Source organism: Pomacea canaliculata, linkage group LG5, assembly GCF_003073045.1.
Source record: "Pomacea canaliculata isolate SZHN2017 linkage group LG5, ASM307304v1, whole genome shotgun sequence".
Classification (NCBI taxonomy): domain Eukaryota; kingdom Metazoa; phylum Mollusca; class Gastropoda; order Architaenioglossa; family Ampullariidae; genus Pomacea; species Pomacea canaliculata.
In genome coordinates this window covers 31459746-31479843 of record NC_037594.1, presented here as the reverse complement: position 1 = coordinate 31479843, position 20098 = coordinate 31459746, and the positions used below count along the sequence as shown (strand labels likewise).

Below are 20098 nucleotides of genomic sequence, written 5' to 3'. Positions count from 1 at the left end.
GTGTCTTGTCACTTTCATTTCCTCCCTTCCCTATGTTCTGCATATGTTTATGCTCTAAATTTTATTATCAATGCTAATATTTTGATAAACCATTATTAATGCACATTGGGCTCATGGCCAGGTGAGGAAAGGTACATAATAATAATGAAGAAATTTAGCTGTAAAGATTACAAAACTCTCTTCAATAACATTGTTTTAATGTAATATTAAATATAAATAACAGTTCCTAATATAAAATTAATGACTAAATATATGTATTTAATCCCAACTCTTTCACAAGTAGTAAGTGAACATACAGACACCAAAACAGAGGATCCTTGCTTGATCTGATAATACAGATTGGTCATGCATTCGCAATCTTGTTCGCTTTTATAGGGGTAAGGGCTTGTATGGAACATTGGAAAACAGCTTGGCTCATGTTTCCTATCTAACCTCATTAAAACAACTTTCCAAAAATCTTATTTCCAGGTCTTGTGCAAAAAAATATGTAATTATCAGAACTGTGCATATCCACATGAATTGGAAAGTATATATGTACACTATATAATGCTAATTCCTATTTAATGGTCAAAACAACTATTTTCATATATTTTGACCTGTTGGTAGTGTATATGACCCAATAGACAGCGAAACCCCAAAACCTTAGTTTTACACACACCCATGAACACACAGGTATACACACCTCAAAACCACTAACCGTTGCAAAGGAACAATAACATTAATGCAAATTAGTATCCCATCTCATGGTGCATACGCATAATCAAGACCAAAGAATTTATACGGTCAGCTAACAAACATAATTACATATCCATTCTTCATGGAAACACGGTAATATCATATAGTCACAATGACTTCTTGTGAAGGAGCACATTCTCTCCAATTTTAACAAAAACTTAAATTTCTGACCACTTCTAAGAAATGTAATGTATTCACACAATGATATTTGTATTAACATTTGTTTATTAATAAAGTCAATTTACAAATTAAAAAGAATTTATTCACAACAGAAGACAGTTCAAAGGAAAGGATGATGAGTTCAGTAATTCACACTGCAGTAACCAAAACTAGGAGCAGAAGAAATTTCTAATAATATACTAGATTAATATATTTTCTACCAATACAAGTAAGTACACAATAGAGACTCCTTCGAGTTCATATAACATTCAACCATTTATACTACTACTACTATTCCATTTATACATGTGGATAATTAATGCCAATGCTTTATAAACTTTAAGTGAGTTTGTAACATAATTTATAGATTTATTATCTTAAAACAATATATTATTTTAGTAACATTTTATACATACTAAATTTATGAGGTGCATGTATTAGATGTCATCTTACCACAAATTTCAGCCACCGTAAGATCTTTATTATCTTTAACTACAGCAATGCATTTAATCATATAAAATCATGTGATCAGGATGTTGATCACACCTTAAACATGCAACCTGGTACTCATTCTCATCCAACAGGGAATCAATAAGGCAATCATCTAAACACATTTTCACTAATTACACTAACTTTAGCAGTAGCATAGTGTAACTTATCTGCCCTTCTAACATTTTCTTTCATATTTCCAGCTACTTTGATAAAGTAATAAAATGTCTAAGTGCCACACACACTGCTCACATTTAGTTGAGGTCATATACTTCCAACAGCAGCTGATTAGATATTCCAGGAAATAATTTCTTTACAAGGTGCCTCTTATCTTGTGCTACTTCTCTATAAAAAGCAAGATTTGCTTGAAGAGCCATAAGGTATTTATCACTGTAGCGATAAGAGTACAAAGACTCTAGGTAATGTCTAAGAAGTATCACATACTTGTCACGAATAGAGTTGACAAGCTGTCTGTCTAGGACTCGATCGTCACTGGGGTCAAAGAGGATTAAGCAATGTAGTAATGCATACATTGTGATGTCATTTTTCACAATTGCTTTCACTGCTTTGCAAAAATGCTTTCCCTTCTGAAAGTGAGGGCTGTCTGGAAAAATACGTGCTGCATTTTCTGAAGTCATGTAACCGAAGGATGTCAGCCAAGCGTCTTTTTCAGCAATATAGAGAGCGCTGTTTCTCAGACCAATTACCTGGCCAGTTGATGCTTTCAAAAGTGCTATTTGGTTATCGATGTTCAGCTGTTGGAAATCCTCCATCTGCTTGACAAACCTAATAGCATTGCGAGTTTGTGCTTCACACTCCTGCAGGTAGCAGTCCTTTGAGAGAGATTCTGGAATGATGTAGTCCTTTGGTGGGTTGCTTTGAAGGATGGAGAGAACAGTATCTTGATAAGCAGTTGAAAGTTTGGTAAGCAGACAGCGCTCTTCCTCTGACAAGCGCCAGTACATATAGGGGTCAGATGGAAGCTGGTCACGGGGAACATGGTGGAATTCAGCAGGGGGCTGAGGCATATAGCTTGAGGCTGTGGGAGCCTGAGGAGATGTGGTTGAAAGCTGGCTGCCAGATGAACCCACAAAAATTCCATGCACAGGAAAAGAAGCTGTAGACACACTGTCTGAAGTGCCTGCACTGGGAGGTGAATGAATGTTAGCGAAATGTGCTGCATCAGAGAAATCAGTTTCTGTGTTTAACTCAACACTCCAGCTGCTGACATCAGTGGCTGAATCAGAATGATGGTATGGCAGGTGCAGGCTAGCAGACTGTGGTCCCTGAGTAGTGTAGATGGAGGAAGAAGACTGTTCAGCAGATTGTGGACTATTAAGTGCAAGCATATGCTCAGCTGGACACACCAGACCCTGAAGCTGCACATCATCATGGCTCTGGGCATCGGTGTGACTTGATGTAGAAACTCCATTCCATGAGGCATTACTTTTGTCTGTGTCGCCTTCATTCAACTGCTTGCGCTGCATTCGGTTCTCCCTCATTTTCTTCTGTCGCTGTTGCCGTTCGTCATCATCTGTAAAGCATGAGTTGTCTATATTATAAAACTTTCTGTGGTCATTAACCTTTTTTATTAACAAACCTCTCTTCACAATGATTTATGTTTATTATTTTATCTTTTGCTTTTTTTCTCATCTCTCCTATATTTTATAAACTAAAGGTCTTCAAAATATGTTATTAAATTTTTTAAAAAAGGAATGATGATGTCTGCACCAGAATTTCTCTGTGCTATAAGACCAGCCCAGCATGAAGCCCTTCCCATTTGCAAGGGCGGCCCAGTTGCACAATGGTTAGTGCCTGTCACTAATACAGTGAGGCTGGCTGTCCTGGGTTTAGCTCTCATCTCGGGCACACTGTTTTTTCTCTGCAGGTGGCATCTGTTTACAGGGCTGGCTGCCTTGCTGTGATATAGCTTTAGTTGTTGGCTCAGCGTAAAACACCAATTCCCTCCATCACCCCACTTTCCATATGCAAGATACAAACCTTTGAATATTGACATTTCACAGGACCACAGGCAAATATGTGATATCATGTTGGAATATGGGAAAATTACAATACTTCTGGCATACATGATGTTGCTTCGTCCTGCTTTCGATCCTATCTCATGGACCGAACCCAGACTGCATGTGAATGGTGTTTATTCAGATGCTTCTGTCCTGAGATATAGGGTGTCCCTCAGAGATCTGTATTGGGGCCACTACTTTTTGTGCTACACACCTCTCCTATGTCTGATGTTATGTAATGCTATGCCATGTTCCATATGGGTTGTGTTGATGATACTCAGCTTTATCAGTCAGTTCCAACTACTGAACTCTCTGAACTACTGATATGGCCAAGGAATGCATAGCTGACAAAAATATCCTGGATGCTCCAAATCAGACTGCAACTGAATGACGACAAGACTGAACTGCTACTTGTCCAAAAGAATCTCACTAAGACAAAGATATATGGACAGAGATCTTTCTCCTAACAATCTTCATCAACTAGGAACATATTACCCATCAGCATTCGGCACTGATTCTTTTACCACCTTAAAGTCCAAACTTTAGAAGCATCTTTACAGAACGACGACTGCACTGTGACCCTGTCCTAACCATGAGTGTGCATAACATGTGCCTGTAAATTAATTGTGTATGAGTAAGTGTGTGTTGCAGAAGTGCACGACTCTGTTATATGAAAACATGGGTGCAAGATTGCTGATGATCTAGTCTATGTATGATTTATGTAAAGTGCTCTCAGCAAAGTTTTGGAAAGGAGCTATACAAATGCTCCTCCTCCTCGTTATTATTATTATTATTAAATATGCTGGGTTTATAGAGAAAGTAATTGATGTTAAATTTTTCATGAAATATTAAACACTGCTTCTGGCAGCTCACCATAAAGAAAGTAAGCCTGGCAAAATATTTTTTTAAACTGAAGCAGAAAAAAACTTTTATTTTTTCCTCAAAAGAGATTCTGCACATACTAAAATCTATCACAGCTTTTTCCTTATAATATATTCAAGTTTAGCTATGTATAGTTATTTTCAGATCTGTCATTCACACACAATTTTTATTTATATCCAGTTTCACTGTATCTAGACCTCTCTTACTCTCTCTTTCTTTCTGTGCACCAACATTTGTATATGACATGCAGATAATTATATCCAATCCAGACTTAATTTTAAAAATATAGTTTTAAATAAGCAAGTTAAGTAGCCAAAAGTTTTAATAAAAATATTATTGCAAAACATTTATCTATGATGCAAAAAAACATCATGCAAGAAATAGGAACAGAGTCAAATTACCAAGTATAAGATCAGGCTGCATTCCTACATCAAAGCACTTCTTGAGGCGGCAAGCTGGGCAGAACCGTCTGGTTTTCTTGTCGATGATGCAATTGTTTTGAAAAAGGCATTTTCTGGTCTCCTGAAAATTTGGGGTTAGGGAAAAATATTAACATTAAAAATAGAAATCATAACTGAGGAATAATAATGACAATGGTCAATGATGATGTCAACATATATCCACATGTAGCAAATGTAACAATTATACTTTGCATGTGTAAGGACTGTAACACCCAACATACACCCTTAAGGGGAGGTAGCTCGATTTTTTTTTTTTTTTTTTCTTTTTTTTGAATAGGAAAATAAATTTTCCAGTTATTAAACTTCATGGTGACTTCATCTAGGTATGTATGTTGCACCAATGTTACAATGACTTCCTCTTCAAATGTTATTTGTAAAGTACTACCGATAATTATGGCTGTACAGTAACAGTAAGCCTAGAGAAATCTAAAACCTCAAGCAAAAATATAATAATAAATAAAGACAAAGGCAAATGTAACAAATTCTAATATAAATGATTACTAATATAGCTCATGTGGTGATTTTATGAGCTGCACATGCCACTAAAAATGTGTCAAAGCAATTACCAGAGGTTTAAGTGCATTTCTTCGAAAGAAAGCTTTACATGTTTCACACGCCAAGATACCAAAGTGGTGAGCCAAAGCTTTGTCACCACAGATCTGGCACAGCTTTTCTCCTTTTAAGCGCCTGCGTTTACGGACCAGGTGCTGCTTTTCGTTTGATGATAGGTCATCGCTTGTGGTACTCATGTTGCTTCTTCACCTTCTCATACTTTGCAACCTGTTAATGGAATCAAATAGTGATTTAGAAAAAAAAACACATTCTTTTTGCATGTCTTAGGGTTGTAAGAATGTAACAAAGCTATTGACACCTATTCCCTTTAATCATTATGAATTTTCTTTTACTCTTTTGTTCCAATGATTGAAAATTAAAATGAGGGAAAACTGTGTTAATTGACAAAGTCGTGATGTTTACTAATTTACTGTTACAAAAATGTACTAAATGTGGTTTCAATTATTAGCTCGTTATCATGCCATCTGTTATTTCCACAACCCTGTCTCTCCACACGCATTGTATTTGCAGGAGAACGGATTTCCCCAGAAGTTCTCCCTCGTTATGGTGCCTACGCTCTCACCAGACGAATGATGACCAGATTACTAGTTTGGACAGCATTTATACAAAACCTATATGAATAACGATTTTTTCTGTAGGCTCGAAAACAGAAATAACACTCTACCATTGTATTTCCTGCCGATATTGTGCAGACGACATACAGAACGTGTTATGTTCTACATGTCACTTCCACCTCATGCGTAATTGAAATTTTAAAGCTGAAGCTGCAATAAATCACTAACTTCATTTCATGATAAACACACATTACGATGTATTTTCTACAACACGATTGTAGTCTGAAGTAGTTTCCAAGTTACATTTAAAGTAATTTTCAAGCATAATGATATTTAGTAAAACTTACAAACGTACTTTCTGTCTTCTGCCTGGCACTTAGTCGCAGAGAGTGATTTCCCCTTAGAATGGTGGGTTCGACTCTAGAAACTGTTTCCTTCTGTTTTAAGTTTTACTAAAATGGAGCACTTTAAACAGACACAGATTTACTTCCACATATTCCCTGACATGCTATCTCTTTATGGTTGTTCTAAGCATTTTCAGTTATGTTTTACCCATTATGTGCAAACTGTTCGACTTTGTCACATTTTCAGTTTGAGTTGTTGAAGTTTTGTCCCATATTAGAGTTGTTGACGATCTGATTATGTGGGATTATATCATTAGGATGTTTCATCACAGCTTCTGTTTATGATATTTTTCCAGCCATCTTTATTTTATCAAAGCCTTCTCCTGTTAATAAATTTCAGGTCATTCCTTCTCAGTTGGCTGCCCTAGGTAAAGGTGAGCAACTCTTTATTTGTTTATGTTTCGAAACGCCGATACTTGTATTTGCAGTGAGTCAGACACATGTGCCAATGACTCTCACTTCTCGATAATAGTCAACAAATTATTCCTCTTTCCAAGGGATATTACTGAAGCATTTGTGTTGTTTCCTTCTTTGATCACGTATAGAAACTGGAAAGGCGTAAGAAGTAAGTGATGGATATTTGATTCTTTCCTCGAGTGAAATATCGCAGTACGTATTATCAGATTGGAGCCATCAACTCACTTTAATCTATGATTGTAGATAAATCTGTCATAATTTTTGTTTAATTTGTTCAACTTTCATTATCAAAGCAATTTGTGCCAAAAAGGAACAAAATGTGAAACTTTTGTCGAAATAAGTTCACAATGTTATTTGATGATAACTTTTGGCAGGAGCAAATAGACATGACATCCCTCAAAGTGCACGAAAACCCAAAACAATCAGGCTTACCAGGTGCTAAAGATGTTCGTAAGCGTTTTCGCGTACCTGGAGAAAAGGTGTGCAAGATATGTGAAGACAAAGCACTTGCTCATCACTTTAATGTATTGTCCTGTGAGTCTTGCAAGGCTTTCTTTCGACGCAATGCTTTAAAGAAGTCAGTGAGTACTATTGCTTGCACTTTACTACAATTTATCTCAATAATAAGAATAATACATTATTATCAATAGCATGTTTTGTCAACAACAGTTCCAGTGATGAAAATGATGGTCATTTAGTTCGATTCAAGTGAAGGAGGTGAATAACACATGCGGCGATAACTACTCTGATATTCATGCTTTGCTAATTGTTTTCTTTTGCTCAATAAATCCTATCAACTCCCTGCCCTAATTTAAACTATTCTTTCCTGTGGGTCAGGAGAAGTTTGGCTTTTAACACAAGAGGTTATATACTTAATTTATAAATAGAATATGTGTGTGTGTGTGTGAGAGAGAGATGGAGAGACTCTTGGGTGATACAGATGCAAATCAACACTTTCCATTCCTCCTTTCATCTGCAGTAATGCCATAGGCTACATCTGGCTGGCATACTTTGTTCTGAAATATGTTCACTTTGATATTACCCTGTATTAAATTTTAGGGTGGCCCCAAATGAAAGGATATCTACTACACAAAGAAAAGTTTGACCTATCCCTACTATGCAGAGTAAATTTAATTTGGGTATCCTATTAGAAAGAGTGAGAGGAACAAAAAGAGGGGAAGCCAGTGAGTGAGCAAGATAGTCATTTGGTGGGTGGCATCACTATAGTCTTTATCTCCCCCTTCACTCAAAACATAATGACTCTGTTGTGGAACATAACCTGTCAACCTCAACAAGTTATCATGGGGACAACAAGTGTGCAATAAATGCAACAACACATTTCACTGTTTTGACTTTTATGTCAATTATTAAATTAGATAAGCTTAAGTCAAATGGTAGATCAAAAGTTAACAATAAAAATCACAGTGAGGAATCTTAAAAATGTTGCTGGTTCAAAGATCAGTTTAGAGATCCAGCAGTTATAAGTATTGAATCTTTTAGGGAAGGTTAAACTTAAATTATTATTAGGACAGAGTTAGCCAGAGGTCTTCCAAGCACATTGAACCACCACAAGCTCACTTCCTTTATGGTCAATAGAATGGGACCTTTACCTTTCTGTTTAGGTTTAGAAAGGATGACAGCAGCATAAGCTTTTGAAAATACGTTTTTTCTTAATTTATACTTTTTTGTAATTGTTATTTTGGTATTTTAATGTTATCTTTTTTTTTGGGTATTCAGGAATTGACAAGGTGTCTTTTTGAAGGAAAGTGCATCATCTCTAAAACTACACGCAAAAACTGTGCCGCATGCCGATTAAAAAAGTGTTTTGATATGGGCATGAAGGCTGAGCTTATCTTTGGTAAGTTATTATTCTGCAAGATAAATAATGACTTATCAGGTTCCAGGATTGTGCCACAGAACTAATAATTCTTGACAGATAACACTGGCTGAATGCATGATGAAGCAGCTGAATGCTGAGGAGTTTTACTGGACAGCAATTATGTTCTTATTTTGTGTAATAAGGTGACGAGTACGTACATTCAGGTTCATAAATACAAATACATGAATGTGTACAAAAATATAGACACACAAATACACTTGCATAAACGCGCATGCATGAAGAAGCATGGCTGTGATTATTAACCAAACAAATAATTGCCCTTGTCAGTTGAGCTAGCCTTGGCTACTGGGAGCTCAGTGGTACCCAGGTGTATACACTCTTAGCTTCTGTATAAGGCTTTGTGAAAATAATTCCCCAGCCTTGGAGCACTTGATAGTTTAGTGGTTAAAGCACTCACTTGTCATTGCTGCAGTGAAAACAGCTGACTGTCATAGGTTTTTTGGTTTCCACTGCCTCCCTTTCCCCAGTCTGTTACACTCTGGACCTTTACCACAGAGATGTATGACACTTTCAGTAACTATTCAACTGCTTCTTGTATGGCATCAGCCTCCCTTGACAACAAAATCCAGACATCTTCTCATGAGACAGAGATGTCTGTGGTTGCTGATGGATTGCGGATGACTTGTCAGCTTTCACAAGCTGAACATTAAGGACTTTCTTCATCTGTAGGAATGGGTTTCAGACCTTATACTACTTTGGTTCTCTTCTTTTGGAGCAGGGCCTCACCATTTGAGTGGAAGCTGTAGCCTACTTTTTGTCTTAACAGAAGACAGGTTAAGAATAGGTTCACATCTCTGTACATGTCCCTCTTTCACCAGTGGTATCCAATAGCAGGTTATCATCATGTTCTGCTGGGAAGTCCTTGGCCCCTAGGACAGACCTTACCTGGATTCACAAGATGTTCTTCTCTCTTAGCTCACCTCATGGTATGCAGTGAGTGGATGGATGGGTTCGGGAGCCTTCCTGGGTTCTCTCTTTTGTTTTGCAGGGGTCAGACAAGGACTGGCAGTTATGAATCAGCATCTTGGAGAGGAAGCCAGTGAAGTATTAAAGAGCCCAACTTCTGATACTTATTTTTCTGATGGTTGGGTCATCTGGTAAAGTTCTGAAGAAATGACAATTTTCCTCATGAGTTTAGAAAACCTGATAAAAATGCCCTTCCTGAATTCCCCTTGTCTGCATAAGGGGCAGGTTGCATAATGAAAAGCATGTTAAATTCTTTTTACAGAGCCTTATAAAGTAGTCGTAGGTGGATGCACCTGGGTACTGTTTCCTCTAACGGCTTGATCTGCAAACCCCACTGGCAGGTTAAAGAGCAATTATAGCATATAAGCGTCAAATAGTCAGGTCTTCTATTAAGTATCAAAGAGAATTTAAAAGAAATATTTTTCTTTGTAACAGATGAGTGTCAGAAAAAGGAACTGATGAAGAAAATCAAAGAAAACAAAGCCAAGCAGGCAAGGTACCAGGATGATAAGACAGAGAATGTGGTGCTAAGCAATAGTCCTTGTAAAGCCCATTCTTCTAGTATTCAATACAGTGCATGTCTCAGCCCCAATAATAGTGACTTGCAGTCATTTTCATCTTCTTCTAGTCCTTATAATACAAGTTCTTCTGGAGGAACTCCAGCTGGGGATACGTGTGAGACACTTTAACTCCAAAGCAGCCTGTGGCAGCCAGCAGTCCTTAGTGATGCCACAGCTTGAAAAGATGGCTATTCATGAACTTGACAAGGAGATGACTAGAACTTTCAGTGCTCATGATAACCTCAGTGGTATGACAGTGATGGTGGAGGTAGTCCCTAGCTCCAATCAAAGCACATTTCATTCAAGTCCAGCTGAAGCCACTAGTCATGCTGCTTTTCCTGATAAGCCAGGACTTTCAGTTACATCCGTGCAGTGTCAGACTCAGCCAGTACCTCACAAACGAACCCTTACACCTGTCTCGCAAAGAAAGCCAGAGGGATATCAGCTGATTTCTCACAACCAACTGCCATCAGACCCACAAATGTATTGGCGTCTGTCTGAAGAGGAACGTATGCTTCTGACCTTGCTTTCTAGTGTGTATGAAGAAACAGTGCTGTCAAGCTTGAAGTGTGATAAAAACAAGAAAAACATAAGCGTCTTAACTATCAATGACTATCTTGATGAGTACGAGGTGCAGGTACGACAAACAATAAATTTTGTTCGTCGATTGGAGGATTTCAGAAGACTTGCCTCTGATGAACAAGTAACTATTTTCAAGGCTACCTGTCAAGCAGTGACTACTGTGCGTAATGCATACATATATGTTGAAGAGCGACAGACATGGCTTTCAAATATTGGAGAAATTACGGTAGAGATGATGAGGAATGTATTTTCATTTCATGCATACCTTGATAGTATGATAGAACTGAATCAATCATTAAAATCCATTATCAAGAATGATACCATTCTATATGCAGTAATGAGTTGCATTATCCTCTTTGATCCTAGCTGTGGCAAGATTAAGGATAGACAGCTGGTGAGTTCAATCCAAGATAAGTATGTAATCCTACTGCGTCACTATCTTGAATCAGAATTCTCATACAAGTATAGTGACTTCTATATGCAGCTGCTGATGAAAAAATTGGTTGAAATTCGAGAACTAATAATGGCTCAAAATGAGTATCGAAATATCGTGGTTGATTCTCCTCGTCTCCGTTTTACTCAGGAGCTGTTGGCTGAGCTTTATTCAGAATAGTAAACAGTTGTGTGAACTTCACAGTAGCTGACAAAATGGGCAGTTTCTACATGTTTTGTATACATTGCATAGTGTGAGCACCACGAAAATAATAAAGAGAGAACAGGCTTAATAAAGTCTTTTTTTTGCAAATGTACGAATACATGTCTAATATTTATGGACAAGACTAAATCAGACTTAGGATTAAAAGGAGTTGTGTTTTAATCTCAACCTGTAATTTATGCATTGTCAAGTATTGTTTCATTTAAGGTCAACATCTAAGTCAAGGATCAACACTCAGGTGTGTTCATTTCATTGTGCCTGGAGATGCTGAGGCTATAAAAGAAAAAAATATTGTGATGAAATGGATACATCGGTCACAAAGTGCAGGAAGAAAAGCTTCCAAAACCACAGGACTGTAACAAACGATGTAGCAGAAGATGAAGGAAGAAGCACGTTTAAAGTACTTCAAAGGGATTGTATGTGTTGTAGACTGCTGTCAATTCTTTGCTTTATGGGAATGCTTCTCGTAAAATTCTGTCATCAGTTGCATCAGTACACCTCCTAAGGTCCTTTGATGCTCTTCATTTTTTTTCCCAAATGTTTGTAACTGTGATATTTTCTTTTTGTTTAGCTTATATTACATTTTCTCTTTTACTTTGGGGCTATAATGTACTGTTCCTTTCCTGCATCATAGAATGAAGAGACTGGTGACTGGTTCCAGGAATGTTGTTAGGAAAATTTATAAGGAAAAGTTACAGAAATATGTGGTATTTATGAGCTTAGTAAAAAATATTATCAGGCTGTTTAATAGTGTAAACAATCTGTAAATATATACTTTACATATGCAAAACTTTGAAATAAGGTTCTTTTGCAACTCTGTTACATTCAGTGTATATCTTTGTCCAACAAACCAGCTAGAGGAATTTACAATCAGTCATGTCTTCCATCTTCTAAAGCATAAATCAATATAAAAACCATACCAATCCATGCTATTTTCAACAGGCAGCATAGCTGAAACGGGTGTTAAGGAGCATCCTCATTGTTTTAATTTTCACTGTCTAGACTCGGAGAAGAGATCTGCCCTTCCTAGTTTTCAGATTCTCGGACGAAGGTACTAGACAAAGGGAACACTTTGAACACTGATTGTTTCAGAATTTACAATTTACTGAACCTACACTGCGAGGATGTTGACTTTAAATTCTCAGGGACTAGGTCAGTGATAACATTCCATGTATAATTATATATAAAAATGTTTTTCTTTATATACCAGAAAAGAAAAGAATGTGACATTTTTTATATAAATTTGGTTTTTAGATAACATTCACCATTTCTACAAGATACATATTGTTACCTATAGCATATAGTGTAGTAGTTGTCTTATAACTAATGTTGCTTATTTTTTATTTTATGGCAAATTATAATTCTTGATTGTTATGCTGTAGGAGTTACTTAGATGAACTTAAAGACTATTTTTCATTTCCAATTCCAATAACCAGATTGTTTACCAATGTTGCATTTTGTACCTTAAGTCTATTGGTTTGGTAAAACAAAGTTTGTTTTAATAAGGAGTGATGATTGTTGACTGGTTCTAAGTAGTATTGGTCTATAAATAAATAAACTTGCTGTTCTAAACTCCTTTGAAGAAAGAAAATCTTTAGTGATTGTGTGATTACAATAAAGATAAGAGATAAGAAAATACTTTATTTGTCCCAGAGGGCAATTCAAGATATTTGAGCAAAGATCTATGAAAGTTATACCTCAGTGCTCTTCTTGAAGAAGCATGAGACATAACACAAATTCAGTAATGCATAAATTTCTTATACAAGTTATAGGCTAATTCTGAATATAATCCAACCTTTTTGATGGGACATTTTTGAAAAAAATTGTCAAAATGTGACCTGCCTGTCACCAGTACATTAAGGATTGGCTGCCCTGGGCTTAGAACTCGTCTCTGGCACACTGTTCTTTCTCTGCATGTGGCATATTTTTACAGAGCCGGCTGCTTTTTTGTGATAAAGCCTTAGCTGCTGGCTCAGCGTAAAACACCTATTTTTTCCCTCCCCTACCGACACCACGCAAAGTGTGACCTGACTGCCTGAGAAATTTTCATGAGAACAGTTTATATTATGAATACGGGGAATTCTATAAAGAATAATAAAAACAGAGGTGTGTGGGTGAGCATAGAAAAATTTCAGCCACAGTCCCATGCAACCTTAAACCAGTGACATTTGTATTGCACGAACTAAGCATCTTTCCGTGACAACAGAATCTCCAAAATCAGTGATGTCCCTAAGGCTGTTTTATTATAAAGTAATTTATTAAACTATGTTTGACAGGTACTCATGGAAGATTAAGGTCAATGTTTATTATGTTTTAAAAACTGAAAATGACTTTCCCCAATGAAAACTTCATGAAATCATTGAACTAAGTGGTCACAAGGAACATTGCTTCTCTACAGGCCAGCTGTGACAAGAAGTGTGGAAAATGATGGTCAGATGAATTGTTATGAGAAAAGGTCGTAATTTTAGTTTTGTATGGCAACCCAACTTAGCGAGTCTGTCCTGACTCCTCTCTTGAGACAAGGGAAAGAACAAAGTACAGTTTGTAAAACCCGAAATACTTGACTACCTCCCTTGCTCCGATACCTATCAGTGTAGTCTCGTCGCGTGATTTATTACTGCTATTATTTTACAGCTTTGTGTTTAATGCCGTGCCAACAACTAGGGCATATCACAGCATTATATTACAGCTTAATTTTTTTAAATTCTAAAACACGTGCCATCTTTCTATAGAAGACGCGCGTGTAGGCATACACGCAAATATTTATTATAAAACCATTCGCTCTTATAAGTACTTCGGCTTTTGCCTTCATTGACTAATGTGTTCGTACAGACGGTAGTCTGTACATGATCTCCCTTCTATCGAAAAGTCTCGCTAAATTTTTCAGCATTATCTGATTTTTGGCCGAGTGCTGATATTTCCCATGAGTGCCTGCACCTCGTTAAACTTCCGTCCGTTCTGTTAGACAGTTAGAGCCAATAATCCATTGGTACTAAAATCCAAATATCCTTTCGCCACCTGGATACGGGGGAGATAACATTTCCCACCAGCAAAGGAGTTTTTGTTTGTTTTTTTTTAGAAGATATTAGATCACACTTTCATACTGGGGATATTTTTTTTCTTGCCGGGGTCGATTGTTCTGAACGAACCTATTAGGAGTCTACTGGCAGATTAAAAACAATAAAACTCGCACATAATGGGAAGGAACTTTTATAAAATATAGTTTAATGGCAATTGAAATAATTGTACTATAAAGCCACAAGAGTAAAAAAAAGATTTCAATGTAGAAATGAAAATCCGCTCCCTCCCTTCAAAAACGTGGAATCCGACCTCGATCGGGTTCAAAGTCCGCCTTCAAACGCAAAAACACGCAATGATGACACTTGACCTTCCACGCAGTATCCGGGACTTGAAAAAAAAAAGCGAACAGTTCACCAAATGTCAAGGCCAGCTAGATGAAGTTCTCGCTGAGAAGATGGCAGAGGTTTCTCGGTGTGCAAGAGAGTGCGTATCGATACTGTAACCACAGTTACAGAATGATCGAGTCAGCTCATCGGGCCACTTTGTTTTGTGTACATATTACTTTACCATCTAAGGAAGTGGAAATACGGAGACGATGGACCAGCCTGCTTACCTTCAGGTTTTGGTGTTCGTGGGTTTTACAGGACCGCAAATTAATTACACGTGGAGGGGGAGGAAGTTGTTTTTAAGCAGAGGGAGAAGCGGTGAAAGTGCCATAAATCAGCATCAGCATCAGCATTATCATCACAAAAACAAGTACAACAGCTCTGTTGCTAAGTACCCCCCCCCAAAAAAAAAAAAAAAAAAATGGGGGCGGTGAAGAATAGGTTGGCAGAGAAATTGGACAAAGACCATCCACTTCTCGGCGTCTTCATGAAGGAGGAAGTCCCGAAGGCCAGCATTGAAAGCTGCGATCGAAGTGGTCACCGTTCGAAGCCCCAGACAAGATCTGGTTTTTCATGTCGTCTACATGTTTCGTACATTGAATTTATTCGTCCAACTTGTGCCTGATATTTACACATCTTTCGAGTTATCTGTGTATTCTTGCGTACGTGTGTGTATATATAAATAAATGCGGCTGGAGTGAGTGAGCAAAAGAATTATTTGTCCATGATAACGCCTCCTAACTTCCCTGTTTTCTGATGATCTTGTTAACTAAAGTGATCTCACTGGGTTTCACAGAGGGGGAGCTCATCGACCGCTTCAAAGGAAGCCATAAAGTTCTTCAATTTAGAGACAAAGGAATCCGAAGTTAAAAGACTTTGTCTGAGTCTCCCCGACACACATTTATCGAGCCTGGATGCTTTGTGATAGATGAGTTCCTATACGAGATGTTTCTTCTTTTTATTTGCCTTGACGGTTCTAGTTTGTTGTGAACCGTTAGAAAATGGGTGTGACAGCAGAGAGATGATGAGTAAACTGAGTCTGAAACTGAAATATTACCCCATCTTCAACTTTGTGACTTCTCTGACATAAATGATGTTTTGTATAAAAACACCACATATGGCAACGTATACTTACTGCTCTCTACTATCGACCGACCGACAGGCAAACCTTTGCGACTAGAAGTCTGTGTTGTATGGCGCACTCTGGAGGCTATCAAAAATAAACGAAAATAGAATAGGAGGAACCCCTATTCGCAACAGTCCAACATTAAACTGGTCAGGCTTAGCCATGTGAACCAACACAACACCCTGTCCTTCACACTACCCTGGAGGGTGGTCGACACCGCGGTGGTCGAGACAAAGAACCTGTTTACAAACATGAAGGAGTAGACTGGTCGACCTGTGCAGGACTTGCTCACCATCGTCCTCGACAGGTGTGTTGCGGGTCTGTCACCTGCCTCGGCTCTCCATGTGCTCGTAACAACGAAAATAAATAAATGACATTTCTGAAAGTCGTAAGCGCAGACTTACATTATGAACCCATATTAAAGAAAATAAGTTTATGTGTTTAAATTAAAAAAAATATCTGGCCAAGCAAGAACATTTTTTTTACATAATTACGCGGCGTTATTTTACGATTGAGATGGTGTCCGCATTGTTTACCAATAAAGTTCTTGTATCACCACTCTGATTTACACCTGACTCATGTGTTCCAACATCAGAAGACTCCGAAGACTGACAGGAAGGACAGGTGTTATATAGTTACTTTGAAAGACAAGCAACCCTAAGCAAATATCTTTCAACAATAACAAGCAGCTGTAAGTCGAAGATGATGTTTTTCCAAACAAGCTGTGAAGCTGGTCTCAAAAGGAAGTTGAAGACGAAGCCTTTAGACGAATACAAAAGTGGGATAACAGGGTGTGGGGGAGCGCTGGAGGTCCCCACGTGCCCTTGTGATGACACAACAGTTGCGGACTGTAACCAAGGATGATTTATTGCGGCAGATGCACAAACATTTTGATTGTCGCGCCTACTCAGCTCAGGTGGCGCTAGCTGACTTGACGTGCCGCCTGAAACTACTTCTGGAACTCTCTTGGACGTAAGACGCAGACAATGTGCCTGTGTCTGCGCATGCGCAAGTCTGTGGAAGGGTGAAGCGGGCGGGTGGGCGGATGTTGTTTGGTGTTGGAGATTACTTCCTATGTTTGCATTTATAGGCATGCGTACACTGAGTAATCAGTTTAAAACTATTCGCCAGAATAGCTGAATGCCTTGGCACCACATTAAAGAAAGAAAAGAGTACCGCTGAGATTTAGGTTGATGTGGAAGGACAATCCCTTTGGTTCATCTTTTATTCTTCCCCTCGTTCTTTCTCTCTTTCTGCTGAACGATCAATGGCTACTCTAACCAATCATCGCCCCTTAATCGGAGGCCTGGATTCCCGGCTCATCGTAATATCTCACAGTACATAGTAAGAATTTATACTCCAGCCCAAACATTTCCATAACGATCAAGCTGAGGCAAAAAAAAAAAAAAAAAAATGTCGAGCATAATGTTGATGAAATGTATCGACCAGGCATGTGCGTCGTAAAAAGAAGAATAAAAAATGCCTGCTCCTTGCATTTTCCGGGCCTTCTTGCCATCTCATGTTCACGTCGATGAAAAGCAAACACGCGGCCGTGCGTGGCCGAGCTTTACCAAGCTTAGCTTGCCCAAAGGACAGCGTTGGGTGACTGTGAACGTTCATTGTAACTGAGTCTACAACATGGCGCTGGCTGCTGCAGCTGTGATGTAGGATTTAACGGTAATCTGATGTTTCTTACAACACGATTCATAAAATGCTTTGTCTCGGGCTGGCGTAGCTGGAAGATCCCAAATGAAAGGATGGAGAGGCATCTTGCTTACTTACCATGAACATTGAGCTCTAAAGATGCCCTGCTGTCCATTCTGAGATCAGCATTTCATTAGTTTATTCATAAGTCTGTCTGTTCCTTCTTCAATGTTGGTTTAGCTGTTTAGTTAGTTGCTTAAATACCTACTTCTTATCTTTCTCTTCTCTCTCTCTCTCTCTCTCTCTGATCTTCCTTTTTTCTTCATTCATTGAATTTGACTTTTTTTCTTTAAATTGTTTTGTAACATTCATTTTCATACAAGATTTTGTCCGCTTGATTATGTAACCACGTAAGTTGTTCTTCTACAGCCCACCCGTCACACACACACATTCTTCTCTCTATCACCCATTCAAGTAAAAGCTGTAGGCCGTAGTCTCGGCGCTGATGTCTAGAATGAATGCAAGACAAACAAGTTGACGAGCTAGTCATACTCATAGACAAGGCAGGAATGTTTATTATCAAGTGTATGGAATGCTATCGCCGGCACCAGGTCGTCTGCACAGTCTTCCAGAGACAAATAATGATAACCGTGCAGATGTCATCGTCAGAGGCGTTCGCCAGTCTTCAGGAAGTGTCGATCGTTGTTCTTCACTCTGTCAGTTTTTGGAATATTTCTTTACTGTCCCAAAAGTTGGTTTACGCAAAGAGGCAAACATATGGGTTTACATTCGACAAATAGCCATTTACAAACGATAAACTTGACATTTACACGCAACAAATGTGTTTCATATTTCCTTGCTCACATTTTTCTTTCTTAATTGCACATAAGAAACATGTGGGGTATTTTTCCTTGGAAGAAAACATCGCGAGTCTCGGTGCTTCCACAGAAAAATCCTTTGGGTACCCATATACAATATTTTCATGGTGACAAGTGGGCCTTCCTTCCTCTCTGCCCCTCCTCCTCGTTCGCTTGCTCCATCCCTACCCTCTCCTGCTTTTTCTCTTTCACAATCTCATGGACTTTGTGTCTCAACACTATTGTTTCTTAAGGGATAAACATGAAAACTGTTACGATTCATAGTTTGACATTCTACTCCTTCTCGAGGCTTCTGCTTGTTTTCTTTTGAAAAGGGATAAGTGGACTGAAGAACGAGAGAACTAAAACAAGATGGAAGTGAGTTGTAAAACTGTCAGCTTTGCTGATTCATTGTGGACGTGGACAGAATCACGGAGATGCGCTAGTCGCTCTGTGAAAGGTTTCCAGGAGACGAGTTCTTTCTCCTTCCAAAGCAAATCGGTTTGAGCCTGAGGGGAGCGAACCCATAGGAAGAGCATCAGGGATGTGTTCTTGGACTCGTGTTGGCATCCTGGTGGCGAGGGAGCTGCTGCTGCCATACGTGGATTATGTAATGAGAATGAAATTAATGCAAGCGAGTGATTGCCCGAGGGTGAATGTTTCTTGACTTTCAAAAACGGTTCTTGGCACAGAAGCTGCGGGTCTGGTGTCATGCTGCTGGAGCAGTGGTAATTACCCTTAACTAAGCATGCTGTGTAGGAGGGAGCAATTGCCCCTTAGCGATGCTGTTAGAGTGGTAATTGCACCTGTTTCCTGTACACAGCTTTGCTAAACATAGTGAAATATTTGACATTTGTCTGAGTAAGAACAACCTTAAGAGCAGTGGTAACTACACTTTAACCATGCTGTTTGCACAGTGATAATGGCATCTTAGACATATTCTTAGATCAGTGGTATTTACACTTTACCAAATGTTTGTGTGGCAGTAGAGTAATTATTATTACACCTTACTAAAGATGTCATGTTAGCAATATATAAACAGAGGAGTCACTATTGCTAGTAGTTGTTGCTCTCGATTTCTGAGATCACCGGGTAGAAGCTCCCCCGAACTCCTGCCCCCCAGACTAATAGATCACAGATATATCAGGAAAAATAAGACTGTAAGTAGAGGACTGGGCTTTAACTTTCAGTTTTCGTGCCCTAGACATAGTAAATCACTCACAGCTCGCTGCCCCCCGGTTATCAACCCTGAACTTGTATTCTCTCGTTCACACACACAGACATGTAACACAGGTGAATCGTCCTTATAACAATATCATCATGGGCAAGTCCTACAAATATGAAAGTCAATAGTTATTTCGACAGTTACATACTTATACACCGTTACACGCATGTACACGCACGCACTCACGCGCGCACACACGCACACACAGATCCGCACGACGTGCTCCGGAAGACACCCTAAGGACAGACTGGTGTCTGCTAAAGTTGCCGAGATCCTTGCAGTCCATTATAGAGAGGTACCCCGCAAGGAAAAGAAAATTCAGCGAAGATAATTAGAAAGCTGTTTGAAAGAAGGTATAATGAGAAAAGAGCAGTGTTTAAAAAGGCCAGGAGTTTAATCCATCCCAGGGTTCTGGCGAAAATTGGCGGGTTGCTCCTCTTTTGTGTGGAGCCTTTTTTTTCCCCTCCCCAAAGCTGCTGAA

At 38.6% G+C, this 20098-nt stretch overlaps 2 protein-coding genes across 10 annotated transcripts; one reads left to right on the top strand and one right to left on the bottom strand.

The window, feature by feature from the left end:
• Positions 1 to 246: 246 nt before the first annotated feature.
• Positions 247 to 6363, bottom strand: LOC112564548 (nuclear hormone receptor family member nhr-8-like). Of its 3 annotated transcripts, none has more exons than XM_025239430.1 (4): positions 6230 to 6363; positions 5314 to 5527; positions 4688 to 4808; positions 247 to 2917 (listed from the first exon to the last, which is right to left on the bottom strand). In XM_025239430.1, the coding sequence occupies exons 2-4, from the start codon at positions 5494 to 5496 to the stop codon at positions 1638 to 1640; spliced, it is 1584 nt and encodes a 527-aa protein (XP_025095215.1). In that variant the 5' UTR covers positions 5497 to 5527; positions 6230 to 6363; the 3' UTR covers positions 247 to 1637. The 3 variants fall into 3 exon arrangements, with proteins under 3 accessions (XP_025095215.1, XP_025095216.1, XP_025095214.1); XM_025239431.1 differs by lacking the exon at positions 6230 to 6363 and adding an exon at positions 5985 to 6150; XM_025239429.1 differs by having other exon boundaries at positions 248 to 2917; positions 6222 to 6333.
• LOC112564550 (vitamin D3 receptor A-like) lies at positions 6265 to 12933 on the top strand. Of its 7 annotated transcripts, XM_025239432.1 has the most exons (6): positions 6287 to 6395; positions 6619 to 6652; positions 6824 to 6887; positions 7070 to 7276; positions 8433 to 8553; positions 9997 to 12933. In XM_025239432.1, exon 6 carries the CDS (start codon positions 10288 to 10290, stop codon positions 11314 to 11316), a length of 1029 nt encoding a protein of 342 aa, XP_025095217.1. In that variant the 5' UTR covers positions 6287 to 6395; positions 6619 to 6652; positions 6824 to 6887; positions 7070 to 7276; positions 8433 to 8553; positions 9997 to 10287; the 3' UTR covers positions 11317 to 12933. The 7 variants fall into 6 exon arrangements, with proteins under 7 accessions (XP_025095219.1, XP_025095224.1, XP_025095217.1 ...); XM_025239433.1 differs by lacking the exon at positions 6824 to 6887 and having other exon boundaries at positions 6288 to 6395; XM_025239434.1 differs by lacking the exons at positions 6287 to 6395; positions 6824 to 6887 and adding an exon at positions 6265 to 6282.
• Positions 12934 to 20098: the final 7165 nt, after the last annotated feature.